The sequence below is a fragment of the Triticum aestivum genome, chromosome 2D, assembly GCF_018294505.1.
Source record: "Triticum aestivum cultivar Chinese Spring chromosome 2D, IWGSC CS RefSeq v2.1, whole genome shotgun sequence".
Classification (NCBI taxonomy): Eukaryota; Viridiplantae; Streptophyta; class Magnoliopsida; order Poales; family Poaceae; genus Triticum; species Triticum aestivum.
In genome coordinates this window covers 287,984,577-288,009,049 of record NC_057799.1, presented here as the reverse complement: position 1 = coordinate 288,009,049, position 24,473 = coordinate 287,984,577, and the positions used below count along the sequence as shown (strand labels likewise).

General features: G+C 49.1%; 1 protein-coding gene across 5 annotated transcripts; it reads right to left on the bottom strand.

Moving 5' to 3' along the window:
* Positions 1–913: 913 nt before the first annotated feature.
* LOC123052785 (AUGMIN subunit 3) lies at positions 914–24,188 on the bottom strand. Of its 5 annotated transcripts, none has more exons than XM_044476123.1 (18): positions 23,885–24,188; positions 23,281–23,317; positions 23,034–23,137; positions 22,715–22,910; positions 22,206–22,272; positions 21,975–22,078; positions 12,361–12,400; positions 11,220–11,274; positions 5,036–5,155; positions 4,621–4,690; positions 4,050–4,107; positions 3,906–3,961; positions 3,662–3,823; positions 2,002–2,113; positions 1,782–1,923; positions 1,500–1,575; positions 1,331–1,426; positions 914–1,225 (listed from the first exon to the last, which is right to left on the bottom strand). In XM_044476123.1, the coding sequence occupies exons 1-18, from the start codon at positions 24,061–24,063 to the stop codon at positions 1,097–1,099; spliced, it is 1,803 nt and encodes a 600-aa protein (XP_044332058.1). In that variant the 5' UTR covers positions 24,064–24,188; the 3' UTR covers positions 914–1,096. The 5 variants fall into 5 exon arrangements, with proteins under 5 accessions (XP_044332058.1, XP_044332055.1, XP_044332057.1 ...); XM_044476120.1 differs by having other exon boundaries at positions 5,036–5,167; positions 23,885–24,187; XM_044476122.1 differs by having other exon boundaries at positions 3,668–3,823; positions 5,036–5,167; positions 23,885–24,186.
* Between the last annotated feature and the right edge of the window lie 285 nt (positions 24,189–24,473).

Genomic DNA, 24,473 nt, shown 5'->3' with positions numbered 1-24,473 from the left:
CGCACATTGCATGGCACTCTCCCATGTCGCATTACACTGGCTAATAGACACCTAAAGGTTCCACCCCAGTGCTCATTTTGTTCCTCTGGATCAGAAGATACAGAGCACCTGTGGCTTCAATGTCCAGAGCAAAGGAGGTTTGAAAAAAAATGGGATGGATGAAGTAATTAAAAAGAGCTTGTGAAGTTGATCATGCTGGTGAAGGTGTTCTTGAGTTTTACTCTTTCTGCATAAGCATGCTATTTTGGGTCTTTAGAATGCTCACTAGATGATCGTTCTTGAGTTTTTATTCTTTCAGCCGAAGCATGCTATCTTGGGTCTTTAGAATGCTCGTGAGTTGATCGCCATTACCGCCTAGTACTTAAGGCGTAAACTGGTGCATGAGAAGAAAACTCAATATGCTAACCGGAGTTCTATGGGGATACGTGCTCTAAAGACAAACTATGTCATTGTGTTCTCTCCAAAGTCTACAATGAAAAGAGGGGGTTGGGTCCAGCATCTACCGGTTTCATAAAACTTAATGCGGATGCTTCTTTTGATCATGACCTGCTTGGACGCACGGCTAGCTCTGTCTTAAGAGATGATAAAGGCAAATTCATTATAGAAGGTAATTAGAGAATTAATTGGTATACATTTGTCGTCCTCAAGGCTGAAGCTTTGGCACTAAGATATGGGATATACTTACGCAAAAGGCGGGTTACAATTGCCTCGGTCATTAACTTAGATAATTTGAAGATCATTGAAACCATGAAGAATGAAGGACGGTCTACAGGAACGTTACGGCAATTTTTTATGATTGTTATTATTTGGGGCATGTGTATTTTCTCTTACTAGTTTTGAACACTGTTTTAAGAAAGCGAATAAGGTTGCTCATGAACTTGCTAAGCTAGCTAGATTTTCTTTGACTAGTGACTGGTTTTAGGAGGCTTCGGGTGAAATTGTACCCTCCTCGTAAACGATGTACTTGTTATTTTGAATGAATAAATCTTGTGTTTTCAAAAAAAGTAAAAAACCTCCGGAGGAAAGCCTTCGAGCTGAGCAAGACAAGAATGCAAACAAGACTCTGCACTTGCCTTATTGACCACCCTACCCAACATTACTCCGGGATTCCTCTAACACGAGAAGTCAGCTCTCTGACTTGATTCTCAAGCCGTCCTGGATGGCAGAAGAAATCGGCGAATACTCGTCTTTCCTGCTGCGCATTGCGTGAAGGCTGCTGTAACATCTGCACAACATTTGTAAATATTGAAGTGATGACTGAATCCACATACAGAACTACACCAAAAATGCTAAAACAGCTTAGTGCTACCAACACGAGGAAGCAACAGACCTTGGTCTTTTCCTCTCGAGCCATCGTTACTTCATTAACAGAAGCATAGACTTCATAGCTGATCATTTCCAATTCTTCAAGTGCTTGCGCCAGTGGCTAAGTAAAACATGGTGAGCTACTAGCAACGGAACAGAGTAGGAAAGGGTAGACAGATGCGATGAGAATGTACCCATGGTGTAAATTTTGGTAGCATATGTGTAACGGGTACAGATAAAATCTGCTCGAGTGTTTGGACCATCCTGCATCTGCAAAATTATGACAAATCATGGGAGTGATTGCATCTAACATATAACTCTATCAACACAACTTTTGTCAATGTCTCAATGAGTATTAGTGTGAACCTCCTCTTGCTGATGTGCAGTAAGCAAGATTCAACCACCCAATATATTGAAGAAAGGTGAAATTCATTTAGGGAAGAAATGTTTTGTGCACAATTGAGAGGTCAACTCACTGTTCATCGATAAATCTTCCCCGTTCACGTGGAAGAACATTTTCAAGCTCATGCTGATAACAGTGGAGCTCATCCTCCAGCTCAGATATCTGCTCAACCAAAGCACATGCTGAAACATATGTTGGTGTCATTGTTTGAGAACCTACAAAAAATGGGAAGAATGAATTATTCCTACTTCCAGTAGGTTGCACCATATGATTTGTGCAAAAACCCTGCTTACCTGAGTAACTGCTAAGAATATCCCTCACAGCATGGAGAAAAGTATCCCGGTCATCAATAGACCCTTCTTCGATCATGCTAGACGCGGCTTCGCCAATTAGATGATATTGGTCCTATGTATTGTGTAGTATATACTCTATTTTATAAGAGTGTACACATGAAGTGAATATTAACAAGCTAAACTACATCATTAACTTTCAAGTGAATATAAGTCAGGCTGCAGGTGGGACTCCCCGTGGGCGTCCCACCTCGACCCACTCCGTCCCATTAGAAATTGGTGGGTACAGGGGGACAAGCCACGAAAACTTAGCAGAGTTAAGTGGGTAGAAGTGGGAGTCCCGCCAAATGAACCAATCATCAAGAAAATGGATGAACGTAACAATAAGCAATAGGGTAAGAGAATGCCATGGAGCTTGCCCTTGTCATCCTCGCGCCGAGGTACCCATGTTCTGTTCTGCGCCCGGCTGGTGGCGACGAAGCTGCCCAACTACTGCGCGTGACTAGCCGCGTTCGTGCCGGAGATGCTGCCGGGCCCGAGCTACAACGCGGAGAAGATCTTCGACACGGTGGTGCGGCAGACGCGGTGCCACCTCACCAGCTGCAGGAACAAGGACGAGATCCTGGCGAGGCTCCACAAGATCGAGGCCGACGAGCAGAAGTACACGGAGGGCGTGGAGCAGCACCATCGCGGAGAAGGCAGCACTGCTGGGCGGGCAGCTAGGGGCAGCACTAGGCCAGGATTACAGGCGGCGCTGGGCGGTGCTGGGCGAGTTCTTGGAGGAGCTACTGCTGTTCCTCGCGCCGACGGACGTCGTGGACATCCACGCCGAGGTGCTCGGCACCGGCGGCGAGTTCATGACGCAGCTATGGGTGCTGCTCGCCCACGTCGGCGTGCTCGACTGCCCGGGACCCAGTACCACCACACGTGATCGGTTTTAGCTCCGAACAAACAGGAATACATGGTGGTGGGACATGGGAGATGTCGAAAAACTCAACTTTCCATCGATCTAGTGCAATTGATAGGGATTGTGCACCTGCGCGACCGTCCTCTTTGTTGTTCTTCGTCAAGCCTGAGCTGGTGGTGCCGCGCCAACGCGAGGTGAGGCCGCTCTCCAACGTCGACAACCAGCCGGAGGTGCATTTATACGTGATAGTCATCGAATTCTTCCGGTGCCTCGTCCCCGGAGGGGCGCCGGCTCAACCGGTGGGTTTCCTCAAGGCCGGCCTGGAGGATGCCCTGGTGCACTACTACCCCATGGCTGGTCGCCTGCGGGAGCTCCCACACGGCAAGAAGCTAGTGGTGGACTGCACGGCGGAGGTAGTGGTGTTCATGGAGGCGGACGCCACGTGCGGCTGGAGGAGTTCGCCAAGCCGCTGGTGCCACCATACCCCTGCGTTGACGAGCTCATGTGCGACGTGGGTGATATGGGAGCTATCGTCCGCAAGCCGTTGCTCAGGAAACTAACCGAGGGCTAGAAAAAGTGGGTCTAGTGGGTTCCCGATGGGTTAAGTGGGATAGCCCATCAATTTTTTGCAGTGTTCCACGGGTGCCCACTAAACACTTTTAAGTGGGATGGGTGGATGAGTCCCACCGCAGCCCACTCCCACCTGCAGCCTGAAATATAAGAGTGTACACACAGTGATAAAACAGCAAGCAGTACCAATACCAGGCGACTATTGACAGCTAATACGTAGCTCTGCAGCTCCATTTCTGTAGCTTTCAACAATGAATAGGCACTCGAAATTTTTGTCCGTCTTTCAAGCTGGCAGGCTATCGCCAGAAACCGATGAGCAGCAAGCTGATTCACCAAATGATTGATGAACTGCGACAAAGAAGAAATGTCTACATTATCACTTAGTTTGGTAGGACGTCGGTCTCCACCGGAACAGGGTAGTAGCAAGTACCCTTTTTTGCTGGCTTATGTAGCATTCCTGGCGATGAACAATCAAGTTATGATCCCCTAGAAGGTCATAGGTAGCAACATGAAGCGCCAAGCTCAATACCGCAAAACACTTTCAAATGCTTACTGAGTCATGACAAGATCACACCTTGCAGAATATTTGCACCCTCAAGTCGAGCCAGGTCAGAACACAAGCTTGCGACAGTCTAGAGAAAAGAACAATGAAAAGAGACCATTAATTATTACACAATCTAGCAAACAAAATAGAAACATGGCAGATAAAGTATGGGTTAGCTAAATTAGGGGCAAACATATAATTTTTACTTGAGACAGTGGGAAAAGAGTGTATTGGGACTATGGATTGAGGATACAAGCTCCTTAATAGACAAATAAGCTATCACGCTCATGGTCTGTAGGTACACTCTTCACAAAATTTAGCTTCATTGTTCATTCATGTAGTAACTCCACTGAAACAGCCATGAGCTCGTGATATGACCAAGGTGTCTAGGAAAAACTATTCCCACTGCCTACTATATTTCCCTTATCCGGCAGGGGCCTGTAACATATCATCGATAAAGCACATAATGCTCATAGGAATAGAACATTATTCACCCAAGGCATCAAACAGTCAGCTTAACAATTCTGAAGCATCCATGGAGGAAAAAACTTTTAGGTAGTTCATGATATATTAGGAACTAAATTCTTGTTTTAGAATATACCTCGGATAGGCATTCCTGCACTTGAAGGGAGAGATCCTTCAGCTCTTCTGTAAGTTCAGAATTTCTCCTCCTGAGAACGAAATAAGAAAATCCACAATACAGCAGATACATAAGTTATGGAATTATACAAATTCAGAACAGCACATAAACAAAAGCTCCACTGCAGTACCATATAATAAGGATAAAATACACACAGCCTAACCATTTTCATACAAAAAAAAGAAGTGTTCTCTACAAGACTTTATTCAATCTCTACTTATTGTGCCCAAGCTACGGAAGTAAAATTAGTGATGACAGCAAGAACCAAGCAGTTCCCCTATTAGAGATGGCCAAGAAGGAATATACCATATTCTCAAAACTTCCATTCTCAAATAATTATATTATGCTAACTCCAGTTTACTATTGTCATACATACCTTAGAGAATGGATGTCTTCATGAATATATGAGTGTTGAGATGCCAACTGAGCTCTCAGCTTTGAAAGTGTAGCCTCCTCATTAGCATGTTCCATTTGTGCTTCGATGTACTGTTTTTTACTTTTAGCAAATCTTTCAATAGGAGAGAGGCCTTAGTACAACAAGTAGAATGGCTCTTCAATTTGATGGTGACTATAAGGTAGACTGTTAAAAGATAATATACAACGGACATCAAAACGTCAAAGAAGAGATATAAATCTGAGTCCATGTCATGTGGTATCTGAAGGAACACTCAAGTACTTATATCTGTCATGGATGTTGAATTTTCCTGACATACATTTATTTTTAAAGAAAGGGGTGAACAGTGGACGCAGCAATTCGGCTTCTGAGCTCATCTGCTCCCTTGAGTGAACAGTAAAAGAATACTAGAAAAATTAAAAAAAATCTGATTTTTTTTAATGGAAGATGTTCAAGTGCGTGATGTCCGTGCCAAATTTGGTGGTGTTTGGACATCTGAGTAACTCCCAGAAAAAAAATTGGGGTCTGTGAGAAAGTTTACTGTTCACTCACTGTTTGGACCGATTTTGTCTTTTTTGCCACGAGCTCCTCAAATGTCCGTCCGAACACGATGAATTTTTTCCCGAACAACACGCATTCGAGTGTCTTGGTTGACAAAAAAATCAGACTTTTTTTTTATTTTTCTAGTATTGTTTTATTTTACGGAAACACTAACGCCCACACGTGTGGGCGTTTGCATCTCGCCCACACGCGTGGATCCGCGTCCATTTGTGGTTGCACGAATCTTGGCATGTTTGTGGTGCCACGTAGAACTGGGCTGGTGTGTGGGCATTCACTCGGTCGCCCACACGTCCGTTTCACCACACGGAGGGGACGGTGTGTGGGCGTTTAGCAGTTCGCCCACACGCCAGTTTTCACTCACGCACAAGGGCTAGTGTGTGGGCATTTGCCATCTCGCCCACACGCCCGTCTCCTCTCTCCACACCCAAGCTGCCAGTTGCCATGCGTTTTGCAGTGTACATGGCAACTGCCCTAGCGTGCTAGTAAGCAGATGGCAACTCTCTTTTTTTTTACCCGAACATGTCAGTTGCCATGTTCGTTGCAGGGTACACGGCAACTGCCCTAGTGTGCTTGTAAGCAGATGGCAACTCTCCCTTTTACCCGAACATGTTGTTTTGCCATGTCTCTTTGTAGCGCTACACGGTAACTGCCTAGTGTTAGTAGGTGGCAACTCCAAAGGTTTTCAAATCATGGCAACTGTAGTAAACCAGACCATACATGGCAACTGCTTAGTGTTAGTAGGTGGCAACCTCTAAAGTTTTCAAATCATGGCAACTATAGTAAACCAGACCATCATGGCAACAGCTGCAGTTGTCCAAAATGGCATCTGGCACTTGACCTGAGATGGCAACTGTAGTTGAGCAACCATGGCAACTGTAGTTGTCCGACATGGCAACTGTAGTTTAGCGACATGGCAACTGCAGTTAAACGGACATTGAAGAGGGTCCGGACCATGGCAACTGCGGGGACGCGTGGTGACTGTCACGCGGGGCGTGTGGGACCGTGAGGTAGGTGGCTGAGAGAGGTCGTGTGGGCGTTATGCATTTTGCCCACACGTAGGCATGTGAGAGGGACCGCAAGGGAAAAAAAGAGGCGTGTGGGCGCTAGTTGTTTTGCCCACACGTAGGCGTGTGGGCTGGTTCTCTTAGACACCACACAAAACGTGTGGGCAGACCCCTTAACATCCACACATGTGGCAGTTATCGTCGTCCTTATTTTACTATTCACCGAGAGTAGATGAGCCGGGTTCAGAAATGAATATTCGGTGGTGAACATGAATTAATAGGGCATAAATTGATACCGATGGATATTCCAATGCACTTTCTTGAGATTATGATTTGTATTAAGGAAAATTGTATACGAAATTTAAGGTCAAAATTCAAATTTGAATAGTCAAAATACACCTATCATTTTGAAATAGAGAGTATACTAACTATTATCTCCTACATGATCGCTGCCATGGTCATTTTCCTTAACGGATCCTTAATCCCTGCGCATGACCAGAATATGCCTTAGGAAAAAAATGGGGAGAGCAGAACTTTTTCGAGAAAACGCAAAAGCCTCGCGTTTAGATGCATTGATAGAGAGAAGAGTTTGCACAAGCCCTCGGAAGGGCAACACCCGATGTATACAATGCAACACCCCTAGCCGCTAGGTGCTGCCACCACCGGAAGCAAACCCGCTAGATCATGCACTCCTGCCATCACCCATTGCCCCGCCTCCGCCTTTACCGTGTCAAGGAGACGAGCTAAGCTGGCCAAAGCGTTGTCGAAGATGATCGCACTGCAGTGCTTCCAAATGCACCAGGCCATCAGCATTAAAACCAATGAAGGCCTTTCCAGGCCAAGGTGGGGACGAATCAGCAATTTTGTTGCCACTAGTCCACGAAGTCATCCCCCTCAGGGGGGGGGGGGGGGGGGGGGCGTAGATCAGATCCAGGAGAGCACCTCATGCCATGCACTGTCGGTGTCTAAGAATCGGACATTGTGCTGTTAGCTACAACACTTTGAGAATTCGGCCAGGGACTGAACACGTCTAGCTTCCTAGGTCATGATCGATCGAAGGAGAAAGAACGGGAGGAAGAACACGCAAGAAATACCCAGGTTCAGGCCACCGTGTTGGTGTAATACTCTCCTGCATTTGCCCTTTATTTCATATGGTGACTGGCTACAATGTGTGACTTGTGTTGTCCATGAATCAGTCGCCCCTGTTGAGGCCGCAGCCTTCCCCTATTTATAGTGCCTCACGGGGCCCCTCGCGGAGTTTCTCATTGGCTAAATATTTGATTGAGTAGGCTGGCTCTAGCTTGTACCCGCGGAGTATGGCCGCCTGCGCCACGCGCGCACATGCTTGTGATGATGGTTCCCAGAGCATCGCATTGCACCGCAGATATTCTCCTGCTTCTTTCCTCGTAGAGTGCGGTCAGTGCTAGGGTACCGTCCCTGTAGCAATATACAAAGGAAGGGACCGCTCGTGGCTACTATGGATGACCGCAGGCGGAGAAAAGCTCTGCTCGAGCCTGTTGAGTATTATGATTATTAGGAAACAAAGGATAGACTAGGAATTATTCTAGCTTGTCTTGTACTCCAAGATGGTCATGTACTCCTATATATAGGCCCACGAGACTCAAGCAATACATCAACAATTCCACCAGTCCTTCTCTATTCCCTTTTAACATGGTATCAACCTAACCGATCCAAACTCTAGCCGCCCCCCGCCGCTTCTGCACCGCGCCGCCCCCGGGGCCGCACGTACCTAGGGTTCGTGCGCCGGTCGTGTTGATCGGCAGCACTAGAGTCTTTTTTCCCGATCCTTGATCTGGGTTTCTCTCTCTCGCCGGTCGTCTTGATCGGCGGTTTTTTTTTGGTTTTCCGATCTCAGATCAGCTTGCGTTGCCCGCTACCGTTTGTCATCTACGTGCCTCTACTCCGACCTTGGTGGCGACTCCACCGGCATCTTCGACTGGATCGGTTGCTACGCTGCGCCCAAGGCTTCACACGTGCCCATGAAGGCGAGATATTTCTCGTGCGCGCGCTGTTGTGTTCGCCTGCTTAGGCGTGCATGCTGGCTCATAGATCCATCACGTATTCACGTGGCCGGTGCCAGTGTTCACGCACGCTGCAACATGCATGGGTGTGGCTACTCGTGTGGCTGTCTCCGTCTGGTGCGAGCTTCTGCATCGTCCGGCCACGCGGACGCGCCGCAGGTGCCTCATTGTCTGTCGTGCCTTCGGTTTGTTCAACCGTACGTGTATATCTCTGCAGGACTGTAACAGCCCAAAAGTGATGAGTCCCACTTTGTAATATATCCAACCTTTGTCATGATCTATTTCCATGTGGGCATCGATATATATGGCTTCAGCTTCTTGTTTTGCATTGTTTCTTTTATTTGTTGCATGCCATGCCCACCATTGTTATGTTGCATTGTGCCTCTTGTCATTTTGCATTTCATCATGCTCATCATGTGCATTGCACTCTTCTTGTGTTGTTGCTAGCTCTATGCATATGACCCATGCACCATCACCTCTCCCTTCCTTCTTGTTTCTTTTATTTTGCAAGTGAATTCTTCCCTGCCCCATTAAATGTTCATTCCTTCCTTATAAATCTTGCACCTTGCCTACAACCTCTCTGTCAAACTGCAGCTCATTTGAAGTTGGTTTGGTTGGGTTCAAAAATGGAGCAAGTTTGAATTAACTTGGTTTATTTTTCTATCTCTAAAATTGTCCAAAACAATTTTAACAAATAGTGCATAAATCCAGGAGCTCAGGAATAGTTTTACTTCCCTCTTATTCTTCCTATAACTCCCTGGTCTTCCTTTCCTACAGCTGTGATTTTGTATGTTCAGAATTTAAGAAGAAAAGAAGAGGGCCTTGCCGCTTGGGCCTCCTCCCTGCGCGCAGCCCACCCGGGCCTCTCCCTTTTTGTGATGAACCAGAGATCTCGATCTAGAATTGGGGGAGAAGCAGAGAAGGGAGTAGGTGAGAAGCGTGTGGGAGGAGGAGATGGTTCAACTGATTTACTTTCTCGATGCCTTGATCGTTCTCCGTTCGGTACATAAGTAGCTGACTACATGGGCCAACCCTCGCCCAGCACGACTTGCTTACAAGGCCCAAGCCCAGATCACCACGCAGGGTGTTGCAAGTTCAGTTAAGTTCAGATGAACTTGCACTGCTTCAGTCCGCTGCAGATGACGAACTGCTGCCATCTGCAGGCGCGACATTGTCCCCTCCTTGAGATGTGTCTTCCTCCCATATGCTGGCGGTAGGGAACCGCTGCCGTAGTACGTCGTAATCTTCCCAGGTGGCTGCAGAGGAAGGCATGTTGTCCCACTGGATTTGGAGCTGCACGACTGGAGCGTTGCCCCTCTTCATCATGCGTCGGTCCAGGATGGCAGCTGGTTGTGCTTCGCTGGCAGTGAGGTCCGGTACCTTGGGGAGCTCGGAGAAGACCGGTGTATAGTCGGGGACGAAGGGCTTCAATTGTGAGACGTGGAATACCGGATGGATGCGGCTGTCCGGAGGAAGCTGGAGACGGTACGCCAGGGTGCTGATGCGCTCGGTGACGACGAACGGTCCAAAGAACTTGTATGCCAATTTGCGCTTAGGTCCCTCCACATCAAGTTATCCAGAACAGCTAGCGCGATCCAACGATGGAGCTCGGAGACGGTTGGGAATCTCAGGCTCCAATTTGCGGTGGCCTCGGAAATAATTCCAAGGCTTGATCAAGCCCAAGAGGAGAGGGTTCTGACTCAGGAGGAGCTGGGTTTCCGCAAAGCCCTCAAACACAGGTTGCTGGGCATCGCGGCGGTGGAAAGCACGAGAATGTGTCAGCGTTCGCGACAGATCAGGATTTGGGACAGGGATACCAGCACCAGGTTCTTCCACATTAAGGCAAGCTCTAGGAGAAGGCGGAATTTCACATCAGGATTCGACAGATCAGGATTCAGGACGAGGATGCCAGCACCAGGTTCTTCCACATCAGAAATGAAATAAGATAAAATATTGTTGTTGATTATTGTCATGTGTGGAATGCACTAAGTTCCATTTAGTGTAAATTGTTGATTGTTGTGATTTGTGAAGAAATATATGGGCCTACAAGTATATTTCTGTAGATTAATTGCGTATGTAAAACATATACTTTATTATCCACATCTATAACAAGTTTAACGAGCTAGCACGCGAGTTACATGAGTCAAGCCGAGTTTCAAACTGAGCTCAATATGTTAACGAATCAAGCCGAGCTAACTTGTTATCTTGACGAGCTCTAACGAGTCGGCTCGGCTTGAATTCCAGCCCTAGCGCCGAAATCGACCGAGAGTTCTACTCGAGAGGTCCTTGCCTTCCATGCCTTCCAGCAAGCTCGACGCCAGCTTCTCAATAGAAGATGAAGCACTAACTTACAGAACCTAATTATATCAACAATGTCTTGCAACAAGAATCGTCATATCTATCCTTAGGTGGAGACATGACAGGTGATGGATGCCATAGTTCCAAGTTTTCATATGGTAACAAATAAAGGGGATTTTAACATACTGAAGATGCAGCAATTTGGAGTAGTAAACCAAAAATAAATAAATCAGCGTAATTGACAGATCGATAAATACTTACACTGAATTAATTCGCTTTAGTTCGACCACAAAATGACGAGGCTTTTCGGAATCTCCTGCAAAGAAAAGGAAGAAACTTTGTTTATTGTAATTCGCTCTGGAAGTTCATAACCTAGATGTTGAAAACCTGCATGGGAATTACTGAGTGCGACTTCTTGGTGAAATTAAAGTATACATTAAGATATCAATAATAGAGAACACAACAGCCAAGCCCATCTGGGACCAGTAAATGGCAGATACCGAAGACTTGGTTGAAAAGGTGCCACTCTTATCTTCTTGATTTTGGACAAGCTGTTGACTCCATTCTCTAACCCGACATGAACTCAGGGAGACAGATATTAAATAGCTCCATTCAGAATTGAAACTCGATTTAAGTCAATTAAGCATAATCAGACCTAAAGATGCACTCATTGTGGGAAAACTCAAAACAAGTACGGGTAGCTAAGCATAACATTTTACCAGAAAACTTGAGGTGTCAAATAGAATAGCATGGTCAGCTTACAATAGTGCAGTCCTATGTTGGCTGGGTACATAAAAGTGGAACATTCAACATTTCTCATCGCAGCAATAAAATAACACATTATGCTGACACATGAAAAAGGATTTATAGCCTTTCCATCACCTGTATCCAACTTCAGCAGTGGAATGCATAAAAATAACATCAAATAGAGGGAACGACAGATTCAGTCAGGGCTTTAAGAGGTAAGAATAAAATGATATTCCACCTGTGTGTCCTCGTGCGGTCGAACAGAAAGTGAGAGAGCAATGTTAGGGTTAGTCACGTGGGCTTTTATTTGGCTCGGGGTGTGCTATCGGCATCACCGTATCCTGCCGGGTCAACACCGTGTCCTCCACCGTATCGTTTTTTTTTCTTTTGCTTTTTCTTTCTTTTGTTTTAATCAAAAATCACGATACTCCTGGAATACGCGTATTGCGGCTGTATCGTGTGTATCGCCGTATCGGCGCCATCCTGCACGTGGACATGGCACTTCTGGCCGTATCGGTGCTTCAGAGCAAAAGAGAATATAAAAAAAAGTATCTGCATTTATTGGCTCTGAAAAATAAGAACATATTAAAAGTATGGAGATAGTAGACATAAGAAAATCGTAATTATGGCAAGGAGCAAGTAAATGAATCCTCACCCCTTGGCATGTCTTCTTTGGCAACAAACCGGAGAGCTCCCTGCAAAACCCCAAATAGGAAACTTGCTCAGCACATAATGGTAAAAGTATGATCCAATGTTCTAACAGTAAATTTAGCCTCAACAACAGTTATCGAGTTCAAGACCTGGCTGGCAAAACTTAAAAATACCCACTAGGTCAATGGTTAGGCCTGCGGGAGGCAATATGCGAGGGAGAGTTTTTTTTCGAGGAACCGGCAAACGGAAAAACATCTCAGCCGACCCCCACGGTGGGCATGGCGCCGCCAAACGCCATATGGCGCTGCTTAATGTCCTCCAGAGCCAACATGGCCACCTCAAGGTGTGTCATTCCTTTGACGTCAAGGCGGTGATGTCATACCACCATTCGGAAACTCCGCCAGGTTCAGGCAGGTAAGAGGACACAAGTAGGTTTTCACCTCAGGTGCTCACATGGCTCCAAACAGCAACGGAAAAAGGGTAGCCTTTGCACAGGTGAGTGGCTGTCTCCGGAGCCTGGAGGCACTTGACACATGGAGTCATGGGGCCATCCGCGAGTTGTCAGCCTATCAGCCGTAAGAATTCTGCCATGGAGAATGAGCAATGCGAAGAATTTGCATTTGAGCTCCGAATGCGCGGTCCAAATCTTGGGAGTCAAACCTAGGGTGGGATCCAAGGAATTGAGCCGCATACGCCGACGCGGAAGAGTAGACCCCATTGGCCGTCAAGTTCCAGGAGATGGAGTCCTCCTGGTTTGGCAAGGGTTGGGTTTGACTGATCCATTCCGAGAGACCAACAAATTCCCCTAGCTGGGCCACCGAGTGCTGTCTGGACACCGCCTTGATCCAGCTCTCCCCACTGAGCTTGGTATGAACTGTCCTGTGCTTGCGGGTAGCAATCTTGTAGAGCTTCGGTGCAAGCTCCTTGAGGGGGCCCCTACCGCTCCAATTGTCATGCCAGAAAAGCGTCGTGCGTCCATTGTCGATGGTGATGGTGGTGGAAGCTAGGAAAAATGCCGTGTTTGCTTGGTCGCACGGCAGCTGGGAGCCAACCCATGGCCTGTCCAGGTCATTCCACTGATGCCAATGCCAGCGCAGTCGGAGAGCACGCCCAAAACGCGTCAACCCAAAATGCCAATGCCTCCCCACTGCTCCTTGACGACGGCCCTGCGGCCTCCCCCTGCTCCCCGCCAACGGCCCTAGGCACCTAGCGTCCAGCCCGGCTGGTCCCATCGGTGCTCCCGGCCCGGAGGGCTCCCTCGCTGTTCTGGCCGCGGCCACCTCACTACCTCGGCTAGACCTGTAGATGTGTGCTCTGCCGGCTGGGGAGAGGGTCGACTCGGGCCTGCTCCGGTCTCTGGCTCCGATCCTCGCGTCTCCTCCAGCCTCTCCTCGCCTGACCGCCACCCCAACTTCCCCCCTATCAGCTACTAGCAGTGGGGTGGCCTCCGTCCTGTCTACACCTGTGGTTGTGCCTCCCCACCCGCCACGGACCGCTGCCTACTCCAGGCGTGGGCGCTCGACCTCGACTCCGGTGACGTCCTCCCGTCGCAGTGCCGGATCGATGTTGCCCGGCCGGCTGGTAGCCCTGCTCTGCCCATCCCGGAGCGGGCAGAGCTTCGAGCAGCGGCCAGCAACCTCAAGCCAGGTACCCCAGTCATCCCAGCTAGTTCATCTACATGCCCGTTTTCTGCTCTGGAGTCGGCACCGCTAGGGCATCTAGCTAAGGTCGCGGCCGACTCCGCTATAGTTTTCAGGGGGGAGGTAGCTCCCCCTAGTTCAGATCGAGGCAATCCGTGCCCGGGAAATCCTTGATGGGAGGTTGGCTGAGGCCCGCGCACGCATGGTTGCGCCCCCTGCCCCCGCAGCCAGTGGACCTCCCACGTCCACGCAGTCGGATAGCCAGGCCCCGCAAGCGGCCTTGGAGATCCGTGGCTGCACCCGCTCCCGCACCGCCGCCCTTCGCGCCCAAAGCGCCTCCCGTGTCCTGGGGTCAAGCAGCCCCCCGATGGCGGCTTAATGCAGACCCTCTTCTGCAACATCCGCGGCTTCGGCCAAGATGGCCGTCGCCGCCAACTCATCGAGTACATGCGAGATGAGCGGATAGACATCGTGGCAATCCAAGAAACCATGCGCACAGAGTTCTCCTTGTCTGAGCTTGAGCGATTGAGCACCCACCTATTTGCTTGGCATTGGCTCCCTTCAAGTGGGATCGCCCGGCACTCGGGTGGCATCCTGCTAGGTGTTAAGGATGCCACCTTTGAGGTGGGTGGTATGGATAGGGGTGAGTTCTACGTCAGTATGGAGCTGTTCGAACGTGCTCTCAACTTCAAGTGGGAGATCATTATCGTCTATGGCCCCGCTGACCACCGCCGATCTGAGTCCTTCCTTGATGAACTTAAGACGAAGGTGTCGGCCGCGCGTCTGCCCGTAGTAGTGGGTGGCGACTTCAACCTCCTCCTTCCTATGGCCCCGCTGACCACCGCCGATCTGAGTCCTTCCTTGATGAACTTAAGACGAAGGTGTCGGCCGCGCGTCTGCCCGTAGTAGTGGGTGGCGACTTCAACCTCCTCCGATTTGCGGAGGATAAGAGCAACGATCTAGTAAACTACCCTCGGATGCAAATGTTCAATGATTGCATCGCTGAGCTCGGTCTCCGGGAATTAGATAGGGTTGGTGCCAGATTCACCTGGACCAACCGCCAGGCGGACCCGACCCGCTCCGTTCTGGATCGCGTCTTGGTCTTGCCGGAGTGGGAGCTTCGCTGCCCCCTCGCCTCCCTCCAAGCCATCACCCGGATTGGCTCGGACCATGTCCCTCTGCTCATGTCTTCTCAGGACGACTGCCCGCCCCCTACGCCTAGGTTTCGCCGAGGCCGTTCGTGACCGCTGGCTGGAGGCCCGGCTTGCTCCGCACCGGTCCTTCTCGGCGGTCGATGATTGGCACTTCTGCGCCAAGCGCTCTCGACAGTTTATGAAGGGTTGGGGCGCCAACCTCGGCCGAGACCTGCGGGATCGCAAGAATGCCCTCCTCACCTCCATCCAAGCTCTTGACCTCCAGGCTAACTCGGTGGGACTAGCCCCCGATGCGTGGTTGCTTTGCTACGACCTTAAGGATCAGCTCACGGTCATCTACACCGACGAGGAGGCATATTGGCGACTTCGGGGGACCCAAAAGTGGGTCTTCAAGGGTGACGCCAATACGGCCTATTTCCAGGCCATCGACAATGGTCGTAGGAGGCGGAATACCATCCCCTTGCTTTGGGACGGAGAGACCCTACTGCAGCGCCCGGCCGATATCCGCGCTCATGTCGATGGCTTCTATAAAGCCCTCTTTTCCACACACACCCCCCCCCCCCAGGGGAAGCTTGGCCCTAGCTGCGGACTTTTGGGTTGGCCCCAGTGCATCTCCACCGCAGAAAATGCCACCCTCGCGGCTCCGTTCGGTGAGGAGCAAGTCTGGGCGGCGATTAGAAGCATGAATCCATCGTCCGCCCCTGGCCCCGACGGCCTACCAGTGAAGTTCTTCCAGGCCTTCTGGACTGTCATCAAACCGGAGGTCATGGCCCTCTTTGAGGATTTCTATGTGGGCACCATTGACCTCCACCGTCTTGACTACGGGATCATCACATTGATCCCCAAGGTGCCTGGAGCCTCAGACATTCGTCAGTTCAGGCCGATCACCGTGATCAATGTGATCTTTCGCATTCTGGCAAAGGGGTACGCCAATAGGGTGGCCCCTTTGGCCGACCGCATCACCCACCCTGACCAGTCCGCCTTCATCCAAGGCCGTATATTCTAGATGGGGTTCTTGTCTTCCATGAAGTTCTACACGAGGTCCGGTCCAAAAACCTCAAAGCAGTCTTCCTGAAAATTGACTTCCACAAAGCCTATGACACGGTTAGCTGGACCTTCCTTCGGAAGTGTTGCTCAGGAAAGGGTTCGACGATCGCTGGGTCGCCCTGGTTATGCAGATGGTTACCTCTGGGCACACCGCGGTTAACATTAATTGAGAGATCGGTCCCTATTTCCCCACCCTATGTGGGGTTAGGCAGGGTGACCCCTTCTCTCCATTTCTGTTCAACATGGTGGTTGATGCCCTAGCGACTATCCTTGATAAGGCGAAGACCGCGGGCCACATCCACGGCATAGTCCCGCACCTAGCGGAGGGAGGTGGTGTTTCCCTCCTCCAATATGCCGACGACACCATTATCATGGTGGAAGGCTCGACAGCCGATATCACGAACCTGAAATTTCTGCTGTTGTGCTTCCAACAGTTGTCAAGTCTCAAAATAAACTTCGATAAGAGCGAGGTGATGGTATTAGGCTACTCTCCCTCTGAGAGTCAGAGTATAGCTAACCGACTCAACTGTCGGCTTGGTTCTTTCCCCACCACCTACCTACCTGGGGATCCCCATTAGCAACTCGGCTTTCCGTAGCAGACCTACGGCCCCCGGTGCTCAAGCTTCAGCACCGTATCGAGCCTTGACAGGAGATGGCTGTCTAAGGTGGCTCGGACGATCCTCGTCAACTCGGCCGGTGATGGAGATAAACAGAAATACCATATGGTTCGTTGGACCGACATCTGCAAACCTACGGACCAAGGTGGCCTCGGCATCATGTCCTCCAAACACATGAACCTGGCCCTCCTGACGAGGTGGCTTTGGCGCATTGCGAATGGCGAGGGAGGTCTGTGGCTGCAAATCATCCGGAACAAATACTTACGCGGCCAACCTCTTGCCTTCTGCCTTCGGACAGGGGGCTCCCAGTTCTAGCAGTCCGCCATCCAGCTGCTCTCGGTTCTCCGCATCGGGACCTCCATCACGGTTGGCTCTGGGACAGCCACCCTGTTTTGGTTCGACCGTTGGGCTGGGGACTCCCCTTCCGTTGCGCGGTTCCCGAATCTTTTCTCCATCGCGGTGGAGCCTAGGATCTCCATTGAGACGGCCCTTATTGAATTAGGGCGTCTCGCGTTCTGGCGGCCATTTGGGCCCCTGGATATCGCCGCCTGGCATGAGCTCCTGGAGGCCGTCGCGCTTCACGAGCCTGATCTGACGCAGACGCATGATCGCTTATCGTGGCACCTAGAGCCCTCGGGCAAATTCTCCACGAAGTCCTTGTACCAGGCCATCGCCCCCAACCCAGGCCCGGCGGCCCTCGAGATGATCTGGGCTATCTGTGTGACACTCAAGATCAGGATCTTCATGTGGCAATGGATCCGTGGCCGGCTGCCCTCCGGCATGGAGGTGTTAAAACGGAATGGCCCGGGCGACGGGATTTGTCCCCTTTGTGGGACTGAGGAAAACTCGAATCTCATTTTCTTCTCATGCGTCTCCGCCCAGTTCCTCTGGAGCTGCCTCCATGAGGTAGTCAGGGGCTGTGTTGCAGGGATACGTCACATAAGTGCCGTATCGGTGCAGGATACTGCACTAGGACGGGGATACGTCCGGATACGCGTGGGATACCCATATCCCTACGTATCACGTTTTTGCGAATTAAAATAAAGAGAGAAAAATAGGGATACGACTGAGACACGCGGGGATACACCACGGATACGTTAGGCCTGTTACCACTCGATCTCCAGCCCATCAAAAGGCCTACTTGCGATGGGTAAATAAACCTAATCGCTGGAGTCCATCCTGCCGTCACCTGCAGTTGCCAAATCGTGAGGGTTCGAGCCGCATCTCCAGACTCCCTTCCGGCGCCGGCGCCGGCGGCACCTCGCAGCTCGCTGCCTGCCTCCGTCCTCCAACTCCAAGTCGGCAAGTCTTCCCCATCCTTAGTCTGTACGCAAGTAAGCTACTAAGCTTCAATCCATTGCTTCAAGTTTTCTGTTCTTAAGCATGGTATGGATTAGGATTTAGGGGAGAACGAAGTACATCTATTTATCTATTTTTCCAATGTTAGGGAATGACGTGTAGGTTTGTGATGACAATTTCCCAGGGAGTTATTCAGATCACCCTGAATGAAAAAGATCAGGTTACTTCATAAACATCAATTTTCGCATCCTCTAAAAATTTGTGTTTTGTTGCTTTTTTTTATGCATTCATACATATACTCGCCGTATCCCCGTATGCCTATTTCCAGAGAATGCCGTTTTCCCGTATCGCCGTATCCGTATCCCCGTACCATGTAACATAGGTCAGGGCTAGTTGGTGCAACACCAACTTCCCGGACCTCTTCACCGAGATCCAGGCATCAACCCCGTCGGGCCGCCACATTAGGTGGCTGCTCATTGGGGTCCTTGCTTGAACGCTCTGGACCGTGCGCAATAAGCTTGTCATCCAGCGTGTGCCTCTTCGACGTGCCACTAACGCAGTATTCAAAATGTGTGGTTATTTGCAGCTCTGGCGGCCGCTTAGCCGTCACCAGGACCAGGACGCCATCAACATCATCATTGCTGACCTTCGCGCGATGGCTCTTCACTTGGCGCCGCCGCTTCCTCCTCCACCACCCGAGACGGATTAGCTTCTTAGTTGCGGTGTCACCGCCTTTGTTTTCCTTTCTTCAGGGCTTGTTGAGCTGTGCCCTCAACAGAACCCTCTTGTACTCTATGTTGTGCGACTGTGTGTGTGTGTGTGGACCTCTGTGGTACTTTGTGGTTGTGGTGGTTTGCTTTCTTTATAAAGCGGGGCGAAAGCCTTTTTCGGTAAAACGGTCAATATCAGCAATGCCCAGGCCTCCCAACTCCTTTGAGTGGCACACGGTTTCCAGTTAACCAGCGAGTGCCCCCAGATGCCTGCTCTTGGTCATCTTTAGCCCAAATGAATCCCCTGGTAATCTTGTTGATCTTGTTCCACGGCCATTTCGGGAAGGGAAGAGCGGTGAGGTGGAAGGTGGCAATGGCGGCGAGGACCGATTTTGCCAGAGCCAGGGCCACCCTTCCGGGCTTCTTAAGGTTTTTCCCCTTCCATCCCGGAAGTCTTCCAGAGATTTTGTCAATGAGTGGCTGAAGGTCGGCCTTGCGAAGTCAACGGAAGTGAAGAGGAAGAGAGGAAACCCCAGATAGCGTCCTGCGAAAGCCGCGACCCTGGCCGGGAAGGTCAACAGGATGTCCACAAGGTCAATGTCGTTGCAGCGGATGGGGAAGACCTCAGATTTTGCCAGATTGGTGACAAGGCCCCTAGCCTCACTAAATGCCGCGAGGATGGCAGAGATCACGCGCAATTCGTCCTTGTCCAACAACAACAACAACAAAGCCTTTAGTCCCAAACAAGTTGGGGTAGGCTAGAGGTGAAACCCATAAGATCTCGCAACCAACTCATGGCTCTGGCACATGGATAGCAAGCTTCCACGCACCCCTGTCCATAGCTAGCTCTTTGGTGATACTCCAATCCTTCAGGTCTCTCTTAACGGACTCCTCCCATGTCAAATTCGGTCTACCCCGCCCTCTCTTGACATTCTCCGCACGCTTTAGCCGTCCACTATGCACTGGAGCTTCTGGAGGCCTGCGCTGAATATGCCCAAACCATCTCAGACGATGTTGGACAAGCTTCTCTTCAATTGGTGCTACCCCAACTCTATCTCGTATATCATCATTCCGGACTCGATCCTTCCTCGTGTGGCCACACATCCATCTCAGCATACGCATCTCCGCCACACCTAACTGTTGAACATGTCGCCTTTTAGTCGGCCAACACTCAGTGCCATACAACATTGCGGGTCGAACCGTCGTCCTGTAGAACTTGCCTTTTAGCTTTTGTGGCACTCTCTTGTCACAGAGAATGCAATTCGTCCTTGTCCGGGTTTGCAAAAATACTGGCATCTTTCGCGAAGAGGGGGATCCTGTAACGCACCATGCATGCACGGATGGGCTTGAGAATACCCCTCTGTGTGCCAACTGAAGGATCTTCTACAGCGGATCAATGGCCAGGATGAAGAGCATAGGGGAAAGTGGACCCCCTGGTGCAAACCATGGACGTGACTGAAAGATGCGACGGGGTTGCCATTGAGCAGGAACCTAGAGAAGGAGGAGGCCAAGGATAGGCAGATCCAGTTCCACCAACGCTGCCCGAAACCTAGACGCTGCAACACCTGAAGCAAGTATGCCCAGTTCACGGAGTCAAAGGCTTTTGAGATGCCAAGCTTGAGGAAAAGGCCCGGAATGTTTCTTCTGTGAAGATCTTTAATCAGGTTCTAAACATGCATGAAGTGGTCGAGTATACACCGTTTCTAAACAAAGGCGCTTTGGCACTTGGAGACGATCGTCGGTAGGAGGGGGCAAGCCTGTTAGCCAAGAGCTTGGAGAAGATCTTCGAGAGGCCATGGATCAGACTGATCGGACGGTAGTCCCCAACTCCGAGCGCGTCAAGCTTCTTCGGAAGCATGATGATGTTGGCGGAGTTGATGAGGGAAGCGCAGTCCCCCCCCCCCCCCGAAGGGCAGCCAAGCAACGGACTGCCGCAAACACGCCATTCTTTATGATCATCCAGCAAGACTAGAAGAAAGCTCCAATGAAGCCATCCAGGCCCGGTGACTTAACGGAAGAAAGCTCCAAGTACATAGTCTTCAAGTTACGCCTCAAATCACGCTCTGCCGCAGACAAGGGTCTATTCTCCTCCACCTGATCCAGGCGCCAAATCACCTCCTTCACAATCACAATCTGAGTCTTGAGAACTCTCACGCTCTGGCGCTGCCATGCCTTGAGTGCCTTCGCCGTGCGCCATAGCTTGATGTGAATGCGACGAATGGTGTCCGATCAAGGATAGGCTTATTCCATGCCGAGGCCATAGTCTCATGGAACCTGGGAGCCGAAGCCAGAACTCCTCAAACTTGAAAGAACGCTTTCTTCTTTCCTCCGCTTCACCCTGTAGGAACAGAGGGGCATGTTCTAAGCAAGCCGTGGTGGGCATGTTCTGAGCAAGCCGTGGTGACGGCTTGGAGGTGGTCATTGGGGAATAGCAAGTCCTAGTCGTCAGAGTGTTAGAAGTGGTCGAACTTTGTCAACACAGGGTTTGCCTGGGCATTGGACCAGGTGTGCATTTTCTTTCAACAAGGTGTAATTCTTCCAACTCCAGTTGGTTTAAAACACCACGAAAATTCCCAATCAGGCGCCTATTGATGTTCACGTTGTTCTTGTCCGCCGCTTTGGTGATGAGATTGATGTGAGGGAGAGTATTTTAGTATAATTACATTGCCCACACTTCCCCCCATAAATTTGAACTTTTGAATGAACTGGTTCTTGCAACTCGATAAAAATATTTACCTTTTTCTACATAAAAGGGTAGACCCATTATTTAAATTTTGTGTTAATCTATCATATTGTTTCTTCGTTATTTCTTATCTACATATATGATGGTGTAGTAAATTATTGCACTAAGCTAATTTCTCCTTTCGTATAGTGTTTAAGATTAATATTCAAACAAGATATTATTGAGAACGTAAACTTGATAATTAGTGCAAATAAGAAAATGAACAAAGACAGGTTTGGTTTTTACAAAAGGCACCAGCGCGTGAATATCTTAGATCTTAGCGACTTGGCAAAATATTAGAATCCCCATGCATCAATTCGCTGTACACTATGTGTATGACCATGTATGATTTTGAGCTGATATTTGCATGTTTTGTTGAACATAAATCAGTTAATATAGGAACAGCGAGATCATGATAGATTAACACACCTTCTCAAACTTCTTAGTGAACCATGTGTTAAGTTCTTTGGTACAAGCCAGGTTACTGATTACATATGATTGGAAATCACAGTATGACAGGTAGACGCCAATATCTATAATGAATAAAATGAAATGAAATGCACGTGAATCAAAATGGAGGTATCCAGTTATCAACGCATGTCAATCTAAGTAACAAATGGTAAGATGTGCAATTTTACACGTGAAGGGCAACACTAATACCAGCTTCTGAATGATAGTAAGACAACTCCTGGATCGTAGCAACAAGTTTTCCAAGTACTGCATTCATCTGAAGCAAAGGAGGGGAAATGGAAAAACAAACCGTCACATAACAAATTCTTCTATTATAGTACTGCAACGAATTCCTATAAGAAATAATAAAGCCAATTAGAAAGAACCACAATTGGTATTTCACACCTATCAAATGTCAGACAGGAAGATAATATAAAAGAACTTAAACATATGTATAGATTTGTGTAAACTTGAAGTCCAGTAAACTCTTTTTGCTGCCAACATGTGTCTTTTTTAGTGAACACGACCACAGTCATCGGCCACAAATGATAGCTAGTTACTTGGTTAATTCCAGAGTACTGCCATGCTCCCGCTGATTATAAACTAGACAATGAGCAGTGCAGACTACAGTTACTTAACACGATACAGCAGGGAATGACACAAGGACAGTGGTATATGGTATACTGTTTCCAGGTTGACAAGAGAAACCAACATTTTACCTCTAAACTTCTCTTGGCAAGTTCCTCATCAAATCTCGCGAGTTTTCCAGTTGCGCTAGTTTTAGCAGATGTGCGGGATTTCTTTCCCTGCGTGATGGTGGTAGCTTGTGCTGTAAGCAAATCAAGCTGCCATTCCAGAGAAGCGAGCTTTTTTTCCAAATCAGAAACTTCAGCTCTAAGTGCTAGTTTTGAGTCGCTAGAAAAAATCAAAAGAAAATCCTTGGTCAATGGAGAGATTAAAACATACTGTTCAAAAGACGAGGGTCACACAATACCAATTGAATCACTTGTTGGATAACACTAGAGCAACATGGCATACCGGATGTCTCCCAGACTTTCTTCCGACAGGAATGTGTATTCATGGTTCTCTCCAGTTTCTGAGAACGCCGAAATACTGTCGAAAGCGGAATCCAAGTCTTTCCCCTAAAAATGGTACTCATATTAGGATCATATCCCTAGCCCGAGACAGCTATATTCCAACAATCGACTAACATTATATGAGGAATTGTAATAACTTAATAGTCCAACTAAGTTTACTAAACAAATGGAGTTAAAAATCTCTATACCTCCAAAAGCTTCCCTTCTAGTTCAAGCTGATCATAGCTGCATAGTCCACGAAACAATAAGACCAGTTTAAGCCTCAGATGAAAGAGAATCAGTACATGTAGGGGAAATCATGATGTAATACGGGATTTAAAATCACAATCTGCAGCTATTCTTCATGCAGCAAAACTTTTGTTATCCTTAATTAAAGAATAGACAGTGCTATGGTATGATGAATCACATTCCTAAAGCATGTGGCGTCTGTTCAGAAAATAAAAGCATGTGGCGACGAATATTGCAGTTGTGCGCTTTTCTCTCCAAAGCCCTCCACTTCCCCGAGATTCACAGACAACTTTGTACTCCACATCACATTACTATATTGAATCCAAACCCCATACTTTTCAGGCCAACTCGAACCAGAACCCCACCCGCAAGCCCGAACAGCGCCTTGCATTGCAAATGCACATTGCACATCTCACAGTGCAGACACATGCCCCTCCCATCGCGTTCGAAACAACCCCACCGAGCAGACGACCTTTACAATCCTTGCACCTGCGCTACCTAGCGCCTGGACACGCTACGATTAGAGAAATTTCTAGAGGGTTCGCGGGACAGATCGGTATGTACAGTTCGAGGTCGGAGGCGGAGAGGACGTTGGCGCGGCGTAGGCGGGCGGCGATCCACGCGAGCACGCGGCTGGAGTCGTCTCCTTGGAGGAACGCCCAATCGAGGCTCTCCGGGTCGAGCGGATCTCCGCTGTCGAACCCCGCGGCGGCCAAGGCGTCGCAGAGCTGCTTCGCGCTCATCGCCGGCGGTGTCGCGTTGATAGATGCGTGCGGAAATGGGAGCAGTGGTGGGGCCGCGGGATGGGTGAGGAACTGTTTTTTTTTTTACAAGGGTGAGGAACTGGTGCGGCACGGCCTGGCCTCTGGCATGCCATGTAACATCGGATGTAAGGAAAATATGTTCGGATCGGATGTAAGATCCTCTATAAAATGCGGGTGCTTAGAAAGAGAAATTATGTTTCGGTGTAAAAAGGTGAAAAAGTTAGAGTGAAGAGTAAAAATGCATGACATGTATGTGTATTGCTTAATGATGCCCACTAGTGGTAGCTTGCATTGGGGAGAAAAAAATAATGTAAATGTCTCAAACTACTTTTTCTCATAGGGCATCCTATCCCTATGCCACCTTAGTTCATGCCCTTAAAGCCTAGCAC

Bases quoted from the DNA above. Each gene is read 5' to 3' on its own strand.
- LOC123052785 (XM_044476120.1), bottom strand. From the start codon at position 24,063: ATGAGCGCGAAGCAGCTCTGCGACGCCTTGGCCGCCGCGGGGTTCGAC. The intron at 23,318-23,884 runs GTACATACCGAT...TGGACTATGCAG, and splicing joins TCCGCCTCCGACCTCGAACT to CTATGATCAGCTTGAACTAG. The intron at 1,226-1,330 runs GTCTGTTGCTTC...AATGTTGTGCAG, and splicing joins CTCGAGAGGAAAAGACCAAG to ATGTTACAGCAGCCTTCACG.